The sequence below is a fragment of the Tarenaya hassleriana genome, unplaced genomic scaffold, assembly GCF_000463585.1.
Source record: "Tarenaya hassleriana unplaced genomic scaffold, ASM46358v1 Cleome41, whole genome shotgun sequence".
Classification (NCBI taxonomy): Eukaryota; Viridiplantae; Streptophyta; class Magnoliopsida; order Brassicales; family Cleomaceae; genus Tarenaya; species Tarenaya hassleriana.
Window position 1 is genome coordinate 49,318 of NW_010966933.1, and position 19,050 is coordinate 68,367.

Sequence of the window (19,050 nt, forward strand, 5' to 3'; positions counted from 1 at the left end):
AGAACTCAACTTTCAGAACCCTAAGACAGATCTAGAACACAAGAAAATCGTTTCTTTTGAGGTTCTAGTTCTAGGGATTCGATCCCAAGTCTTGAAAACCCTATTCACTTCATAGATCCTAGCAGATCAGTTCCAAAAGCGTTTTGAATCCTTCGCGTCGGTGTGGATACGTGTAGAGGAGTTGTACTTTCAGCTCTTGGTGATTAAAACAGGCCCTGGATCGATCGCTACTTTCAGATCTTCAGGAAAGAGGTAAGTATTCGATTCCTACGGTGATATACACGATCTGTTCGGGTTTTGCAGGTTTGGTTGCGTGTGACGTTTGACTAGGTTTAGATTATTCTTCCGCTGCATGAAACCTAGTAAACCAAACCCTAGATCGATATGATCGCATGCTAGGAATCTGTAGCCTAAATCCCAACAGTGGTATCAGAGCCTGGTTCTCTGTATATCGCCGTGCTTGTTGCTTGCCTACATGATTTTAATGGTTAGAATTGCATGATAGGCCTGATCTATGCATGTTTATGATATTATGAATATTATTTGATGCATGGATGAGTTTCAGGAAGTAGACGGCTTGATGGCGCATCGAATTAGGGTGAAACCCTAGATTTCGTGGCCTGAAAGTGTCTCCCAGAGTTTTGACTCGGACAGAGTCAGAGTTTTGACTCGACCGAGTCAAAACTTGTTGATGGGCTTGGGCTGATTCGTTCTGACTCGACCGAGTCAGAGTTCTGACTCGGACCGAGTCAATACTCGGAAAAAGTCTCTTTTTACAAGGATTAGGGTTTCTAACTTATAAAGAGGGTGTTGGACGCCGTCCTAAGAGATAACTCGACTTACAGAACCCTAAGACAGATCTAGAACATAAGAAAATCGTTTCTTTTGAAGTTCTAGTTCCCGGGATTCGATCCCAAGTCTTGGAAACTCTATTCACTTCACAGATCCTAGCAGATCAGTTCCAAAAGCGTTTGGAATCCTTCCCGTCGGTGTGGATACGTGTAGAGGGACTGTAACTTCAGTCCTAGGTGATTAAACAGGCCCCGGATCGACTCCTACTTCCGTTTCTTCAAGAAAGAGGTAAGTATTCGATTCCCACGGTGATATACACGATCTGTTCGGGTTTTGCAGGTTTGGTTGCGTGTGACGTTTGACTAGGCTTAGATTATCCTTCCGCTGCATGAAACCTAGTAAACCAAACCCTAGATCGATATGATCGCATGCTAGGAACCCGTAGTGAAACCCAACACGGATATCGGTTGGAAATTCCGTTGGAAAATTCCAACGGATTGCGGTTGGAAATTCCGTTGGAATTTTCCAACCGAAATTGCGGTTAGAAATCCGTTGGAAAATTCCAACGGATGCCGGTTGGAAATCCGTTGGAAATTTCCAACGGAAAAATTCGTTGCAATTCCGTTGAAAATTCCAACGGTTTTCCAACGGACACCGATTTCTAACGACGAAATTCCAACGGATAAATCCGTTGGAAATCCGTTGGAAACGTTAATTTCCAACGGAAATTTGGCCATTTCCAACGGATTTACCCGTTGGAAATGACCATTTTTTTTGTAGTGATTGGAGATGTTGAGTCACGTCCGAGTTCGCCTAAGAGTGTCTTGAGCCAAATGATCTCAGATGTCGTGTTAGCCATGGCACGATACTCCGCCTCGGCACTCGACCGTGCCACCACCGTTTGTATTTTGCTTCGCCAAGTGACAAGATTCCCTCCAACGAAGGTGCAGTAGCCTGTGGTAGACTTGCAATCACCTTTGTCTCTAGCCCAATCTGCATCACAGTAGCCAACAATTTCGGTGTGGTTGTTTTTGTGCATCCAAATCCCTTTGCCTGGCGAGCCTTTCAGATAGCGTAGAATACGCTCCACCATATGCCAGTGGTGAACGGTAGGTGCGTGCATCCATTGACTCACCTGATGCACCGCAAAACTTAAGTCAGGTCTCGTAAAGATAAGATAAATCAGCTTACCTACCACTCGCCGGAAACGTTCGGTGTCCAAGGGGGATGAATCTGATGCATCCTTGTAGTTAGTTTCTAGAGGTGTTCTTGCTGGCTTGGCCCCTATCTTTCCCATGTCTTGTAGCAGGTCCAGTGTGTATTTCTGTTGAGAGAGGAATAGACCATTGTCGGAACGAGAGACTTCGGTTCCAAGAAAGTATTTCAGCTCTCCGAGGTCTTTAATATCAAACGTGTGCTGCAAGTAAACTTTAGTAGAGCGATATCTTGAATAGAATCACCAGTCAAAATAATATCATCCACATAAATAAGTAAGACAACAATACCACCATCACACGTACGGAAGAAAAGAGAGTGATCAGTTGAGAGAAGCCAAATGCAAGAAGCATCATGAAGCTTTTGGTACCAAGCACGGGGAGATTGTTTCAAACCATATATAGACTTCTTGAGCTTACACATGGTACCATGTGCAAGATGATAACCCAGAGGAGGTTTCATGTAGAGCTCTTCATCGAGTTCCCCCTGAAGAAAAACATTTTTTACATCCGTCTGCCAAAGACACCAATTAAGATTAGTAGCAAGGAAAAAGAGAACACGAACAGTAGATAATTTAGCCACGGGTGCAAAGGTCTCCGTATAATCTTCGCCCTATGTTTGTGTGAAACCCTTGGCGACAAGGCGAGTCTTATGGCGTTCGATGCTTCCGTCACTCCATAATTTTCTAAGAGGTTATGAGTTCGATTTCATGTCACCTTTTGGGTAGTTTACCCTTCACGTCAGGCTATTACGAGGAGTCTGATGATTTATCTTCGCATCTAAAGGGTTATCGTTGAGTTTTTGTCATTATAAAAAAAAATCTACAATTATACTCGAGGTCCAGATTTCTCAAGTGGACCAGACTATTACGAGAAGTCCGAAAATTTATCATCACGTCTAAAGAAACTGTGGTTGAGTTTTCGCCGTTACAAAAAAAAAAAGCCTACAATTAGACCGAGGTCCAGATTTCTCGAGTGGACACTGAAAGGTATGTAATCAAAAAACAATGGAATGCATGCAGATGCAGGTGCTAACACCTTGGCCGATCACATTCGAACGTGGAAATGTGGAAAGATCTATTCACAATCAAAGCAACGAGACCTTACTCAAACAAATTTCTCAAGTCAATATAAAATAATTATATATATATATATATATATATATATCTAATGGGGCGGAACCTTGGGAGGACGGGCCATCAGTGGTATTCTCGTAGTTTCTCTATTCCCGGCTGGATAACTCCGTCTTTTTCTTTCCTCCCCAACCCTTGTAGAACCCTAATCATCGCTTTGCCACTGCTCTCCCTCCCACTTGCTCAGGTACAGCTCTCTTCTCTCCCGGTGCTTTCCTCTTCTTTCTTTTTGTTTCTCCGTGTTCTTTGTGCTGCTGCTATCTTTGTCTGTTCCTTTGTAACTCGGTCTTGTCTGTGTTATTCGTGTTTTCTTAGTCCGAGGGATGGTTCAGTTTCGAGTTTGAATAGGATTCTATCTTCTGGAATTATGGCTCTTTTAGGTTCGGTTTGGATGCATTGTCGTTGATCCAGTGAAATTGTGACTGGATGTTGCTATTGGGTTCTGTATTGCCGAGCATGGACAGTTTTTTTCTCTCTATCTTTTTAGTCGATTTTTCGAGCAAAATCAAATCCTGTAAATTGTTCGGTTGGTGATATGAGTGTTGTGAACAATTCGTGTTGCTGTTAGTGTAGGGGAAATGATTTAATGTTTCCTTTTCCAGGTAAGAAGCGAAAATTTTGATGTGTTATCTTTCATTTATTGCTTCACTTTATTGGTTTGCAGGTCACCTTTCTTTAGTTTCCAAAACGATGGATGGATCAAGGCATCCACCAGTATTTCAGAAGCTTCATGGACAATCCTTACTGATCTCTAGACTTTCTTCGAGTGTGCACACAGGTGCTTATGTCAATGGAGGTTTGCAGAGTCTATTGCAGCCAACATGCCAGCAGGGCACTGGTTATTCCCTTGTGCCAAATATTTCCTCGCCGGTATTTGTTCAAGCTCCTGCGGAGAAAGGCGGTTCTGCTTTCTTGGTTGATTTCCTAATGGGTGGAGTCTCTGCTGCTGTCTCTAAGACAGCAGCTGCTCCAATAGAGCGTGTGAAGTTGTTGATCCAGAACCAGGACGAAATGATCAAGGCCGGGCGTCTGTCTGAACCATACAAGGGAATTGGTGATTGTTTTGGCAGAACAATCAAGGAAGAAGGTGTCTTGGCTCTTTGGAGAGGCAACACTGCAAATGTTATCAGATACTTCCCCACCCAGGTTAGCTGCCTCTTCATCATCATCACGCTAGATATTGGATCCAATTATTTTCGGGCAAACCCTTGTGACCTTGTGATCATATTGGAAAAACCCTAAGTTCAAAGGAAACAGAAGTTGTTTTCTCTCAGTAAACAATGTCAAACACTCTTTAAGACATCTGCCAATCCAAATACTCTTGGTAAACATAAGTTTTCCAATTCCGTGATTACTGAAAATGGAGAGTTTTTGCATGGTATTTTGTTTCATTGGGTGAATTTCTCTTTTCATGTACTGAACATTGATACATCACTTTAACATGGTTGGGGAAACGCTGGAAGTTTATTCGAATACTAAAAAGGCATGGTTTTGTTGGTTCTAAGCATCATAAATCATGAATCAGGGCTTTAACCTTTTGGATACATTTGAGTGGCGAGAAACCTAAAGGAAGAAGTCTTTTGCAGGCTTTGAACTTTGCATTCAAAGACTACTTCAAGAGGTTGTTCAACTTCAAGAAAGACAGAGATGGATATTGGAAGTGGTTCGCTGGGAACTTGGCGTCTGGTGGCGCTGCTGGGGCATCATCTCTCCTTTTTGTGTACTCTTTGGATTATGCTCGTACCCGTTTGGCCAACGATGCCAAGGCAGCCAAGAAGGGTGGTCAGAGGCAGTTTAACGGCATGATCGATGTGTACAAGAAGACTCTCGCCTCTGATGGCATTGCTGGGCTGTACCGTGGTTTTAACATCTCATGTGTAGGGATTGTCGTGTACCGTGGACTCTACTTTGGATTGTATGATTCCCTGAAGCCCGTTGTTCTCATTGGTGATCTCCAGGTACCGAAGATCTTTCTCTCTAGCACATGATCCAATGTTAATTTCCTGTGTAGCTATTTACTTTGAAGAAAATCCATACTAACTCTTTTGGTTATTTGTCTTCACAGGATAGCTTCCTTGCTAGTTTCTTACTTGGATGGGGTATTACAATAGGTGCTGGACTGGCATCGTACCCGATTGACACAGTCCGTAGAAGAATGATGATGACATCTGGAGAGGCTGTGAAGTACAAGAGCTCGCTCCATGCGTTCTCTGAGATCATCAAGAATGAAGGGACCAAGTCCCTCTTCAAGGGTGCCGGTGCCAACATCCTTCGTGCTGTTGCTGGTGCTGGAGTGCTCGCTGGCTACGACAAGCTTCAGCTCATTATCTTCGGCAAGAAATACGGATCTGGTGGCGGCTAATATGGTATGGAACAGCTGTCTCGCTGGTATGATGATGAAGAAAAAATAAATAAGAACCCTAAAGGGGTGTGGTGTTTGTCAAAGCTTGAAGGGATAATCTGTCAGTGCTTTCTGGTGTCTATAGATTTAGTAAGAAGTCGGGTGTTTCAGAAATTTGAGTGAACTCGTCGTGTAGTGTGGTGCTGCCGTTTGTTTTAGTTTCTTTCAAGAGTATTGGAATAATCAAAACCCAAATGTCTTTTCTCTCTCACGTGGAGTTTTGATTTCGGTCGTTGACTATTATTCTGATTATTTTCTTGGGTTGTAAGCAAATCACTGTTGTAGGGACGACTCTGGATCTTGAAGCTGTCTCTCTCATATCCCACTTCAAACCACTGCGGAAAGCTACAAGTAAGGAGGTACGTCTTTTTCTTTGTCTTATGGCAACCTTGTTAACTTCATCATCTTCAATCTTTACCCGAGAGACTAACTTGCCAAGGGCCTCTATATAAAGCCCCTGACCATTAACAGTGGCTCTGCACCGCCTTTCCAGCAATGGCTCTCTCCCAATCTTCCCACGGTGTCCTCATATGGATCCTTGTCCATGTCTCTTTTGTAGCTGCTAAACATAGGCCGCACCACCACAGAAGCCATTCTCCATCCCCTATCCCTATACCAAACCCAAACCCAAACCCGTACCTGCAGCGTGCGTATGTGGCGCTCCAAGAGTGGAAGAAGGTGATTTACTCGGACCCAAAAAACTTCACAGGCAACTGGGTAGGGGCGTCGGTGTGCAGCTACAAAGGTATATTCTGTGCAACTTCCCCATCTGAACCCAAAACCCAAGTGGTGGCTGGGATAGACCTCAACCATGCCGACATGGCCGGCTTCCTTCCAGAAGCCCTTGGCCTTCTCACGGATCTTGCTCTTCTCCATCTCAATAGCAACCGCTTCTGCGGCATCCTCCCTCTTTCCCAGCAGGGCACTGGTTATTCCCTTGTGCCAAATATGCCCTTTCCCTGACGTTGTCCTCTCTCTCCATTCCCTCAAGTACCTCGACCTCCGTTTCAACGAGTTTGAAGGTCCCATCCCTCCAACCCTCTTCACCAAACCCCTCGATGCCATTTTTGTCAACAACAACCGCTTCACCAGCGTCATCCCCCGTGATTTCTCTGGATCCTCATCTGCTTCCGTAGTTGTGTTCGCCAACAATAACTTCGGCGGCTGTCTCCCTCCCACCATTGCCCGGTTCGCTGATACCTTGGAAGAGCTCCTCTTGATCAACACCAGCCTGTCCGGTTGTCTCCCCCCTGAAGTCGGGTATCTCTACAAGCTACGTGTCTTAGACGTCAGTGACAACGGCTTTGTGGGTCCTGTTCCTTACAGCCTGGCCGGTCTCTCCCATCTCGAGCTGCGCCGTCCCTCTGGGTATCTGCGTTCTCCCAAGTCTGTCCAACCTCACCGTTTCCTACAACTACTTCTGCGAAGAAGAAGGGATCTGTGGAAACCTGACTTCCCGAGGAATCGCTTTTGACGACAGCCAGAACTGTCTGCCTGATAAACCCCACCAACGGAGCCAAAAGGCATGCGAAGCCGTACTCGAGCATCCCATAGACTGCTACGACCATGAATGCTCCACCGCGACTGCCTCTGCCCCGGCTGTGGCCCCAGCCATTGCTCCTGGTCCAGCATTCCCTTGATTGGACTCTATGCTGAGACGTGTATATACGTAAAATTTGATTGTGGTTTGAATGAACATGCTCTAAGATTGTAACATTATACAGTTGGTATAGAATACAATATATTTCGTTGTTAACCCGCAATGTAACCCATGTACACTGAAGAAAGGGTCATCTTAGATTTTTTAAAGGAAAAAGAAAACAAGAGCGTGGGGTTTTCTTACACCAATTTCCTCATTTACAAACCACATTAGCCAGACTAGAAACCATAAAAAATCTCCCTAGGAGCCACCAAATTGGAGAACAGCATCTAACAAGGGGGAAGCTGCCGCCGACATGTCGGGCAATCCATTTTTATGTCCATCCATCTCTGTAAACATCCCGAGTGGAAGAAATGTTCACACGGTGTCACCTGTTCCACAGAACAAACGAAGCTTTTGCCCTCACTAATTACCTCTTAATCCATTCACCACCAAAATAAAAAATCATAGTTTTTACTTTTTTTTTAGATAACCAGGATGGTTCCCCGGGACTTCGGTCCGACTACATCCATCCTAGACCCGGGACTAGTCTTTGTATATAGACCATTTTGATCCAGAAATTACATGCAGCACCACCAACTGTTGGGTATCATAGCTTTTACTTGTCAATAGGTTTAACAAAATAGAGTGATGAGACCACCATACCATTACCATGCAGTCGCCGGAATGCTGCATGAGATCAATGGCTGTCATGCAGATGACGCAGTCGGTGGTACGGTTTACATCATGATCAAATAATCTTCTGTAGTAGATGTATTTCTCAGGTAACATCTGCAGGTGGCCAAAAGAGGATTACCATAAGACGGAACTTTCGGATTTTCCATGTATTTGCAATTTCGCAGTCAGAGGTTTCTTTTGTTTACAAAAACTAAAATACCCAGATCGAAATAGTTTGATACAAAGACCGGCGTTCTCCTTTATATCCGAGCACACTTATGTGTATGTGATTGTTTATGTACGTCTCAGGAAAGTACACTTTCATGTACAGAGGAACTAGAGAAAGCGCACCTGATGAGGAATGAAACAACGCGATCCAAAATAATGCTGAAGAAGAAGAAGAGAAGCTTGAAACCCAATGAACACGCATAAGCATACACACCAGACCTTGCTGGGCTCTACACGCATGAAGTTGCTTGGGCATCCAAAAACATATAAAGGTACTGCTAGCCGTGTAACCGTCATGCCCAAGATGTAGTATGGGTGGAGAGGCTTCCTCGAATCGCGGATGACATTTGCAATTATCTGCGGCATCCAGAAGGAGTACATGACGAGGAGAATTGACCTCATGTAGTTGTGTAACCCGTACATTATCAGAATGCCTCCAAGAAGAATCCCATCTGTAAGGAAAATGCAGAAACTGCAATCATTAGCGTCTGAAAAGGATTTTAAGCGTGCTACCGTAATATGATTATGTAAACTAACTTAGAATCTGGGCAAAGAAAGAAAAAGCATTCAGGGATCTTATTGGGGTAGTATGCCAAGGACTCAGCCAATCCTATATTTGGTCTACCATCCCTTTTAGACAGGGCCATGGTCGTCCCTTTTGAGGCTCACGGATAACACTCACCACAAAACCTAGAGGGTCTCCATAGTCTTATAAGTACTCAGCTAATCCCGGATTTGGTCCATGTGGTATCTCATTGCCCAAACCGTCTTTTCATTTTTACTTTCACAAGAACAAAAGCTTTGTGTTTCCTTTCGACAGTAAAATAAGATAAAACACCGAAGAAATTGATACTTACAGAAACGACTATACAGAAATGGTAGCTCACGTCTCATTGTTTCCCAGCCATCTCCGCTGTTTGAAGGCCGACTAGCTTTCCATATGGCCAGAAGATATCTCATCTCAAAAAACGAAAAGACTACGAATTTGAAGAATGCGGCTGTTGCAAATGCGTTAAACAGTGATTCTGCATGAGAAAGCAGTTGGTTTCAGAAAGAACGAGAAGTGCAATAACTGAGAAGCGCAGCAAAGTTTCATATTCATACTTACCAACTAATACCCCGGCTGTCAGATGTAAAAGACAGAGATAAGAATCCATGATCGACTGTTGCCCAATCATTACAATTGATATCTTGGCAGCACCCTTTTTTTTTTTATCAACAATAAGAGTTTCCAAAACTGTTGATATCATTCCAATGAGACAATATAATAATAGAAGACGCTCCATTTAAGGTAAAGCAAGATCTTACAGATTGCGTGTTACTGTATTCCATTTGTCGGATTAATAGAAGAACCTGAAGAAAAGAGATCTGAGCGCAAAACTGACTTAAGGATCCCACTGAAAACACACACATACCCCCAGTGTTATGTTTTCTGGTAAAAATTAGTAAGCAGCATTTGGACAAAGGATACGAAAGTGACCATCAACGTATAATTCACAGCTTTGTTATAGTAGACTTCAATGTTTACTGAAGTTGCATTTAGCAGCAAGGGTGAGAAACAATCTCCGTCGTCATCTACCGCAGGACTTTCCATCAAACCTTCAATATGATAACTATCTTGTTCTCCATCTATTTAAAATATGTAAAAATTTTCAAACCATTTGAAAATTTTAAGTAATCAGCACAAGGCTTGGTCAGCAAAGATTCCACATGGTTAGAGACCACACCATTTTCATTAGAAGCGACATGTGATATCTGGGCTGCTATTTCGATGTTACAATGCTTCTCCATCTCAAAAATCGAAGCTATATCCCCAAAAAAGCATTGAGGTCAGATTCGAACATAAACAAACGACGGTACACAAAAACTAATTTGGATACTACTCACAAATTTTCTTTCTCATTATTCTGTCTCTTGGAGATTCTTGAAATACTTGTGAGGAGAAAATTCCAAGCTGCGCAAGCATAGAAAGATAGACAGACACCCATTCAGTTCTCAAAACTACTTTTACAGTATAATAAACAATAACAGTGATCTGCAGAAGAATGCCCCTAGCATTCATTAGGCGAGTGCTGAACATTACCAAATGATAGGTGTTCCAGAGGAGATGATCGTCTTCTTGCCCCAAATCAGTCCCCTTTCCACTATAATGTCATGTAAGGTACAGACCTTCAAAACTTGACCGTGGATGTTGAAAGTATCAAACCAGTGAATAAATCACTGTCCACTAGTACCTGTTAGCCACGAGACGAAGTTGCCTAAAGGGCCATATATATACACCTTCCACTTTTATTTGGGTACCACCACCCAAGTTGCGTTCATTGCCAAAAACATCACGGAAAACAACTCTGCCCTGTTCCCGTTAACACCAATAGATAGAAGTATGTCATATTATAAGCTACAAGATCAAGCCCGACACAGTGATGCATATTTTTAGAAGCTGAAATATTACCTGCACATAATGCACAGCAGTTATCTTGGTTGGAGTTGTGACTAACTCAATGACAGAGTTGCCATTTGCTTTTCTGAAGTCTGGAAATCTTGAAGAGCTATTTGCAGAATCTAGAAAATTCCAAGTCCCTGTAATGCCAACTTTCTACTTATTAACTAGTCTACAACACAGAGGTGTATATGCACACTGATTATCGGTATATGTTAAAAGGGGTTCAAATTATCGCTATACGGGCTGACAGAAAAAGATCGTAAACACAAAGAAAGAGCTACAAAATAGAAATATCAACAACGTACATGCCACAAACCTCTATATGTTCCCGTTATATTCCATGCAGGAAACGGTCCCACTTCACTCTCTTCTTCTCTACCAAAAAGCCACTGCGATATCCCAAACAGCAACACACGTGAAACGGTTACTCGAGCATTTCTAAGCTACTCAACAGTGCTATTCTCCGCCCCCACACTCTGCAGAAACTCTCAAGAAATACAGACTAAAAACTGCGCAATCCCGTCTAAAATTCCGCTACAACTGATCTGATCGGTCGTCACCACACAAGGTCACATTAAGGTTTCACCACCCTGTAACTCTAGGCAAGTCGATAGACACATCTCGGAAGATTTATCAGCTGAACCAAGCTAAGAGATTAACCAATGAACTCAATTTTAGCAAAACTTGACATCTGCGGTACGTTCAATCACAAAGAAGAAACATTTTCTCATTCTAACACACGCAAACTCATCTAATCCCGGATTTTCACGATCGTAAAGATGAAACAGTCAATACTGTGATATCTTTTTTTTTCCAATATCGTTAACATTATCTTGAAAGCATGGATAACTCAAACTTAGCTAAGTCACCACAGCACAGCCGTAATATGAAAGAATCTTTCAATAATTAATTAGCAGGAACAAGTCAATGAACAGGTTGCTCGGCAAGTTAATAGAAAGCTCCGCGGAATTCGAAACCTGGTGGCATCAAATTGACCAACAATGAAGGCAACTTAAAGCAACCAAATACAAAACAAACCTCGGCACTCTCCCTTATCGGTCTCAGCCCGGATGCCGGCTGTAAAACAGCAAACCAAATTGATAAACCGACAATAACCCCCCTCACAAACCCTAATCCCCCGACCCCCAAAATTTCCAGCTTTCTCTGATCACAAGACCAGGTACCCATTTTTCTTACGGGGTCAGAATCGATTCGCATAACAAACCCAGGATCCCGAAGAAAACGACCCGTTAGGACATTACAGGAGATTGCTTCAAATGAAGTCAAACGGAGTGAAAGGGTTAGCTGAAGAGAAGGCGAGAGCCCAACAAAATTAAGGAAATTGTTTGTAGCCACTTGAAGATTGGACATATACCAGACGACAATTATATCATTGCAGATGTGCCTGTACATGAGAATTATCAAATTCTACGAATTGGGTTCTTCGTAGCTTAAAACTGATCGAGTCATCTGGTCGTTGGAGCTTCTCAATCGACGTCCATCCCTCGCTGTTGAAACTTATTCCAACGTCTGTCTCTCTTTTTTCCCTTGGGTCAGAACGCGACGAACAACACTGCAAAGGGTTGGTTTAATTTTCCAGCTTTACTGATGAAGACTTGCAGTCTACATAATTTACTTGCGCCTTAAATTTCCTTGAAGCACAAATAAGGATTTCTGAACAAAATAAATCTATTCCAGGTTATTATGAAACCACCTATTTATTTTTTTCAAGTGTTTTTATTTTCTTCAACCTGGACGGAGAAACAGTTACATATATTGTGTTGATTTTTCATCCTCAATAAAAAAAATATTCGAATCCCAAAGAATATATATATATAAGTTCTAAACACCCAAGAAATGATGTAGGAGGGGAAGAATCGGGCAAGTATGAGTATTAATTACCATTGCCAAAATTCCGATTAATTTTGTACACACATTCATGATCAATCGCAAAATGGAATCAGATTACCACACATTGTACGATGTCTGACAATGAATCCATTTAGTTCTTCATATTTCATCTTCTTAGAAAGCACCGTATGAGAGACAAGAGCTCATACAACTAACGTATAATACAAAACAAACAAACGAACAATCAGCCGCTTTATAAACCCACTTATCTTCCCTCAAGTAATGAATCTGAACTCCAAAGCGATATGGAACCAGACACAGAGTTCCAAACATCCTGGAATGTCGGATGTGTCCCCTCGCCCCTTCCCAACATCTGGGAGCTCCTTACCCTCTCCAACAAACTCACTTCCGTTCCTTCCCTATCGATCCCCTCTCCATCGCCATCTCCCATTATCTGCACAACTTGCCTCATTGTCGGCCTAACCCGGGGATCTGGGTGCGCACACAGCATCCCTATGCGAAGAATCCTCTCCACTTCGTCCTTCGCATATCCTCTTTTGGCCTTCAATCTCTCGTCAAGAGCGTCAAACATCCTGGAATGTCGGATGTGTCCCCTCGCCCCTTCCCAACATCTGGGAGCTCCTTACCCTCTCCAACAAACTCACTTCCGTTCCTTCCCTATCGATCCCCTCTCCATCGCCATCTCCCATTATCTGCACAACTTGCCTCATTGTCGGCCTAACCCGGGGATCTGGGTGCGCACACAGCATCCCTATGCGAAGAATCCTCTCCACTTCGTCCTTCGCATATCCTCTTTTGGCCTTCAATCTCTCGTCACGAGCGTCGGCCACTCTGTCGTTCCCCATCAGTTCCCACACATACTCCACTAGACCGGGCTTCCCTTCCTCTATCGGTCTTCTACCACACACAATCTCCAACACAAACACCCCGAAACTATAGACATCAGTCTGAGTCGAAGCTCGTCCGGTCCTAACAAGCTCTGGGGCCATGTACCCTGCCGTCCCAACTATGCGGGTTGTACTGAGCAGTTCCTGCCTGGTGTTGTTCATCTTGGCAAGCCCAAAGTCCCCCACTCTAGCACTCATATCCTTGTCAAGCAACACATTGCTCGCCTTGATGTCCCGGTGCAACACCTTAGCCTCCCAACCTTCATGCAAATAGAATATCCCCGATGCTACGTCTCTGATCACACTCATTCTCTCCTCCCAACTTAACATCAAACTCTCTTCACACCCAAATATCCTCTTATCAACGCTTCCTTTCTCCATGTACTCGTAAACTAACATCAAACTCTCTCCACCTTTCCTGCACCAACCTTTCAGCCCCACCAAGTTTTTGTGCCTTAGCCTTCCCAAGCTTGAAACCTCGGCCAAGAACTCTCTTGTCCCCGAGACACTCTCACGCGGGCTTATCGTTATTCTCTTCACCGCTACGTTTCTTCCATCCAATACTCCTCTATAAACCTTTGTGTTTCCTCCAAATCCGATCAAATTCTCCTCCGAGAAGCCTTTTGTTGCCGCAAATACGTCCCTATAATGAACCCTATGTGGCCAATATTCCGTTTCCCAATCTTCCACGTCTTCCTCTCGCCACTTCCGCTGCCGCTTCACTAGGATGGCATACAGCGCGAGTCCTATAACACCAATGAAGACAAGACTACTAATACTAACCCCGGCGATGAATCCTTTAGAACGAATCACCGAGTTCTTGGACAAAACAAAGGACGGCAGATTTGTAGTCGTTAAAGCATCACCAATGGAGAAGTCTGAGTTGCTAAAGCTCCAAGCTAAGATCCTATGGCTCTGTACGAGTTGCCCGGTGGCTCCGGTGAAGCCCACGAACATGTTATCCAACAAAACCCCTGTGAGATTCAAGAAAGTGCTTATCAATGGTCTTGTGGGTTTCTTCGAGCCGGCTTTAGCCATCGTGACGTTGATGGCTGAACCATTGAATTCTATCCACACCTGGTAATTCTCACCGCTATTGAGCTTCAGTTCCGTGAATTTCTCGCCGGATTTTCCTCCCCAGAACCCTGCAGTCGCCGATGAAACAGAAGAAAGCGAGTTAACATCGAGACCCACGTGATTCGCGTCGATGTCGTCGAATTCCTGGTTGGCGAAGACATCGAATTCGACACCGAAGATTCTGTTTCTGGGGTCGCCGTTGTTGGTGAAATTGAAGATACCCAGATGCTGAGCCGGGTCTGCGGCCGCAATTCCAGCGGAGGGGAGGAAGACGAAGGCGAAGCCGTGGCCGGGAAGGATGTTTTTGTACGGAGCCATGGAGAAGATGAAGGAAGTGGCGAAGGGGAGAGGCACGGCGGCGGCAGAGATCTTGGAAGGGTAGAGGCCACGGCCGATGGAGAAAATTGTGTCGTTGGTGAGGGTGAGGATCGACGGCGGAGAATCGACGGTGGCAGAGCCGACAAGAAATAAGTTGGTGGAGGAGAAATTGGAGTTGTACACGAACTCTATGCACCAACTCGATTGAAACAGGAAGTGGGCCGTCGCCAAAACGAGGAAAATAGAAGCTCTGGGAGACATGGCAGAGAAACCCAAAGAACAGAGGAGTCGAGGAGAGTGATTTCATTGCATGGGTCGGCGTAAGATATTTTCAGAGGAATGGTTCAGATGGTCAAAGTTAGGATGCGTTCAATCATTTCGCCTGCAAGAAATATCTCGTTGATTCTGGAAAAATTAACGGGATTACGTTTCAAAGTAGATTACTTTACACTAAAAGGTTACAAATTTATCATTCATCCTTTGATTTGCATAAGAAAAGCCACCTTTTTCTTTGTTCTTTGTGAGCGATTAATCCATCAATGTTAAATCGGCTAAATTTAACAGCCAGTAATCAATCTGTCTTTTGTTGAAGATCCACTTGAGGCCTACTTCCTTTTTGAATCGGAGGAGCAAATGGGCAAACTACATACACTACACTCAGAATTCCAAGAAATAGAAAAAAAACCCATCGAACCCCCTTAAACCGATTCTTTACCCTACAAAGATCCACAGAGATAGATACACTCTCTACCCTACATGGACCTAAGCTTTGCCAACCTTGGGGAAGTCCTCGTTGTATCATTCTCTCTCTTCTTTTTCCCCTTCTTCAATTTCTTCCCAGCTGCCTTCGATTCATGCGATTTAGTAGCCGCGGCAATCACGTTGGCATTACCCTCTCCAGCCACTCTATCAAAATCATCCGACAACTTCCTCCTAATTCTAGATATACCTTCATCTTCCGATTCTATCTCTTCGTCATCATTGTTGAGATCCAAGAGTCTTCTCCGCTTCACAGTCACCGGGGCCGCCGGGGGAGACTCGGATCCAGATCTCTTCATCTTCAGGGATCTTCCGGCTTCGACTTGGATGGGGCTTGATTTCTCGAGCTGGGCACGGAGTTTGCTGACTTTGCCCTCTATTCGGCCCTGGAGACGGAGACGGGTGAAGCTGAGACCGCCCATTGACCAGTGTGCGTCATTGGCCCACGTCAGAAGCGGGTCGAGAACCGGCAATGGGGGATCGATCCGCTCCGAATTGAACTGGGGATTATCGAAGAAGCGCGGGCGCGGGAGGCCATTGCCGTAGAAATCTGCGGGCTTTATGCCGGAGACCTTCTTAAGAGGAGCCACCATCGCTCAATTTCACAGGAGAGAGAGAGAGAGAGAGAGAGAGAGAGAAGGAGAGATGGAGAACGGTGGGAGGAGGGAATAAGGGATTTAGGGTTTTTATGGAAGAGATTTTGGCGGGAGGATCTGCCGCGCTGCTTCAACCCAAACACACACAAAAAAAAAAATGCTTTTGGCGCGCAGAGAGACGAATAAAATTGGAAGCGCGCTCTTACCATGTTCATTTTTTTTCATATTACGCATTCCATTTTCCCGCTTTTCCTCGTATATTTTACTAAATACTTTTGTACTGTGTGCATAACCTTAATTACCACTGAACAAGAACTAGTTAACAATCAGATAGGTATTACTGTCTCAGAATCAAGATATCATTCGTCTTCTTTTATGAAATAATGATATTTTAAAAGGTTTTCATACAAGAAAACAATGATATTTTAAAAGGTAATCGCATAAAAATATTCAAACTTTTAAAAAAATCTCAAATAAATACCCGAACTATAAAATTGTCATATACATACCTGAACTTTTCATAACTCCCACTTAAATACCCAGACTTTTAAATTATTTCCAAATCAAACACGTCTCTGTTAATGTCGTTAAACGCAAATGATGACTGAACAAAAAACTGCTGACTCAGCAAAAAAAACTGTTGACTCAGCAGAAAACGGCTGACTCAACAAAAAAAATATTATTAAATATTCAAATATTCATCTACATATATTTAAATTAATATATACATATAAATTCACACATATATATAAATATATATTAGTTGTATATGTATATATTGTATATATAACTAATATATACATATAAATATTATTTTTAATATATATTATATTTATATATGTTAGTTATAATTATTTTTATTTTAATATGTATATTATATATGTATATAAATTTGATTATAATTATTTTTATTTTAATATATATGTATTAGTAATGATATATATATATATTGTAGTTATATGTATATGTGTTTTATTAATTATAAATAATTTTATTTTTAATATATATATTATATATATATGGATTTATATGTATATATTAATTTAAATATATGTAGATGGATATTTGGATATTTAATTTTTGTTTTTCTGAGTTAGCAGTTTTTTGTGAGTTTTTTTTTGCTGAGTCAGCAGTTACGTTTAACAACGTTAACAGATGCATCATGCGTATTTGATTTGAAAAAAATTTAAAAATTTGGATATTTACGTGGAAGTTATGAAAATTTCAGATATTTATATGATAATTTTAAAGTTCTTGTATTTATTTAAAAATTTTGTATAAATTCGGATATTTTTTATACGATTACTCCTGTTTTAAAAAGATCAAACAAGAGAGAAGATGAAGGGAGGGGGCATGGTGAAAAGAAAAACTCTCCCAAAAGGCCCACAAGACAAGAGGGGCTGTTGGACTTCAAGATCCAACAATAAAACAAGGGCCTCGAGTACCGTCAACACATACCACGTTAGAGACATACAAGTTTTTATTCCTCAAGCTCCGCATCAGCATTTAAAAAAAAATACTTCTTGCAGTAGCACCGCGTTGAAGTCGATGGATAGGCCACTCTCTTCCATCCTCTGAATCACGCCCATCGCATGCTCTCCTTTGAAACCCATACTCACCAACTTCTCTATCAAGTCCCCATGAGCCGCATTAGCTGTCGGTTGGGACCGCCTGATGGAGTGTATCATGTGGGAGGGAAATGGTGCACGCCATATCCACTCGGTGGGCGTGGACCCGAGAGCATATACCCATCACCATGAGGCTGGCGACTGTAGGAAGTCTTTACCTGCGGAGAGGGTGCATTGTACTTCCTGAGTACCATGATTGCATCGACAGCATTTCTACCGGAGGTTGGTTGCTTTGTGCTGCAGGTGGAGAATATGTTGGGTAGGATCCACTGGATGGCGGCCTTAACTGTGGCTGTGGATGAGTCTGCTGCAGCTGCTGCCAAATTTGCTGGTACTGAGAGAATGTCTGAGCCAGTTGAGCTGAGCTGGATTGAGAATGTGCAGGCTGTGGATTCACAAACTGACCCTGTCCAGAGAGCGATTGTGACAATGGCACATGATTGGGGGCTAGGACAAGCGGGTCTGACAGCTGTGTGGCAGGAGGCACGTAATATTGTTGTTGTGGCTGCATCTCTGCTGGAGGGTGTGGGGTTACTTGATGATGCAGAGCAAGGGCAAGCTGCTGGTTATGAGTGTCTGATGCACTCTCGCAATTTTTAGAGTCTGCCAAAAGAGTTTATGTCCTCTCCTCACCATGTTGCAGGTGAGACGAAGTTGATGACTCTTTCTGCACAAAATGAAGCTTAGCTAGCTCTTTCTGAGTCTCAACTAGCTCTTGTTTGTCTCTTAGAATCTGGACCGACCTATGCACCTACATCAGATAATTTATGTGCTTCATGTTCATTGTTAATCAGGTTCTTTCAAATTTTAAAAAAAAAATTGCACAGGTCACCTCTTGAAGATGTTTGTTGAGAGATCTAAGCTTGACATCCGCCTCCTCATGTTCATGGGTCAAATCTGATCCCATTTCTCCAATTGTCTTATCAAGATTGTAGCAGACTAGCAGTACAGTTCCAGTTGTGACAGGCGAGAGCTGATTCCCCCAAGAAAAAGCATCATGTTATCTGAATACTTCTTCACAGTTCTTTCGACTGCGGCAGTAATGTCTTGGCTCAGAGAGTTGTGGGACTCTAAGAGCTAGAAGAGAAGACCGACGATGTAGCCATTCGGGTCTTGTGAAAATCCTGCAGGCATTAAGCGGGGACCACCTTTAAACATCGAATGGAAACAAGAGGCAAATTGACTGCAACGGTCCATCAGAATCACCGAAATGTAGTTTGTCCGATTTAAGATGTTAAAACCAACTACACACGACATCAAGGTGAGGTGAATGTTTTGATCTTCGGTCAACAGTTAAGTCAATAGTCAGAGTTATCACAGTGCAGAGCTCAAAAACAAGGGATCATATTTCTCATCGATCGAGCAAATGTAAACTATCTTCTGCA

At 43.0% G+C, this 19,050-nt stretch overlaps 5 protein-coding genes and 1 pseudogene across 8 annotated transcripts; 2 read left to right on the top strand and 4 right to left on the bottom strand.

Annotated features, from left to right (window-relative positions):
* Nucleotides 1-3,222: 3,222 nt before the first annotated feature.
* Nucleotides 3,223-5,768, top strand: LOC104824698 (ADP,ATP carrier protein 3, mitochondrial). Of its 2 annotated transcripts, XM_010556814.2 has the most exons (4): nt 3,223-3,326; nt 3,804-4,285; nt 4,726-5,097; nt 5,205-5,768. In XM_010556814.2, exons 2-4 carry the CDS (start codon nt 3,830-3,832, stop codon nt 5,499-5,501), a joined length of 1,125 nt encoding a protein of 374 aa, XP_010555116.1. In that variant the 5' UTR covers nt 3,223-3,326; nt 3,804-3,829; the 3' UTR covers nt 5,502-5,768. The 2 variants fall into 2 exon arrangements, with proteins under 2 accessions (XP_010555116.1, XP_010555114.1); XM_010556812.2 differs by lacking the exon at nt 3,223-3,326 and having other exon boundaries at nt 3,357-4,285.
* Nucleotides 5,769-5,826: 58 nt separating this feature from the next.
* On the top strand, nt 5,827-7,296 carry LOC104824697 (pollen-specific leucine-rich repeat extensin-like protein 3). The gene is given in 4 exon segments (XM_010556811.1): nt 5,827-5,899; nt 6,034-6,448; nt 6,450-6,893; nt 6,895-7,296. Coding segments are annotated over 3 exon segments (1,143 nt in total). The 5' UTR covers nt 5,827-5,899; nt 6,034-6,035; the 3' UTR covers nt 7,181-7,296.
* Nucleotides 7,271-12,200, bottom strand: LOC104824696 (transmembrane E3 ubiquitin-protein ligase 1-like). Of its 2 annotated transcripts, none has more exons than XM_010556810.2 (14): nt 11,567-12,200; nt 10,845-10,917; nt 10,538-10,665; nt 10,320-10,438; nt 10,169-10,229; nt 9,973-10,039; nt 9,813-9,890; nt 9,557-9,714; nt 9,394-9,453; nt 9,194-9,287; nt 8,943-9,110; nt 8,209-8,537; nt 7,852-7,971; nt 7,271-7,571 (listed from the first exon to the last, which is right to left on the bottom strand). In XM_010556810.2, exons 1-14 carry the CDS (start codon nt 11,939-11,941, stop codon nt 7,470-7,472), a joined length of 1,932 nt encoding a protein of 643 aa, XP_010555112.1. In that variant the 5' UTR covers nt 11,942-12,200; the 3' UTR covers nt 7,271-7,469. The 2 variants fall into 2 exon arrangements, with proteins under 2 accessions (XP_010555112.1, XP_010555111.1); XM_010556809.2 differs by having other exon boundaries at nt 7,846-7,971; nt 11,567-12,199.
* A 218-nt stretch (nt 12,201-12,418) lies between these two features.
* Nucleotides 12,419-15,062, bottom strand: LOC104824699 (probable L-type lectin-domain containing receptor kinase VII.2). Of its 2 annotated transcripts, XM_010556816.2 has the most exons (3): nt 14,379-15,062; nt 12,980-14,261; nt 12,419-12,720 (listed from the first exon to the last, which is right to left on the bottom strand). In XM_010556816.2, the coding sequence occupies exons 1-3, from the start codon at nt 14,941-14,943 to the stop codon at nt 12,645-12,647; spliced, it is 1,923 nt and encodes a 640-aa protein (XP_010555118.1). In that variant the 5' UTR covers nt 14,944-15,062; the 3' UTR covers nt 12,419-12,644. The 2 variants fall into 2 exon arrangements, with proteins under 2 accessions (XP_010555118.1, XP_010555117.1); XM_010556815.2 differs by having other exon boundaries at nt 12,980-15,061.
* A 160-nt stretch (nt 15,063-15,222) lies between these two features.
* Nucleotides 15,223-16,107, bottom strand: LOC104824700. The gene has a single exon (XM_010556817.2). It carries the CDS (start codon nt 16,032-16,034, stop codon nt 15,435-15,437), a length of 600 nt encoding a protein of 199 aa, XP_010555119.1. The 5' UTR covers nt 16,035-16,107; the 3' UTR covers nt 15,223-15,434.
* A 1,284-nt stretch (nt 16,108-17,391) lies between these two features.
* Nucleotides 17,392-18,786, bottom strand: LOC104824702 (annotated as a pseudogene).
* Between the last annotated feature and the right edge of the window lie 264 nt (nt 18,787-19,050).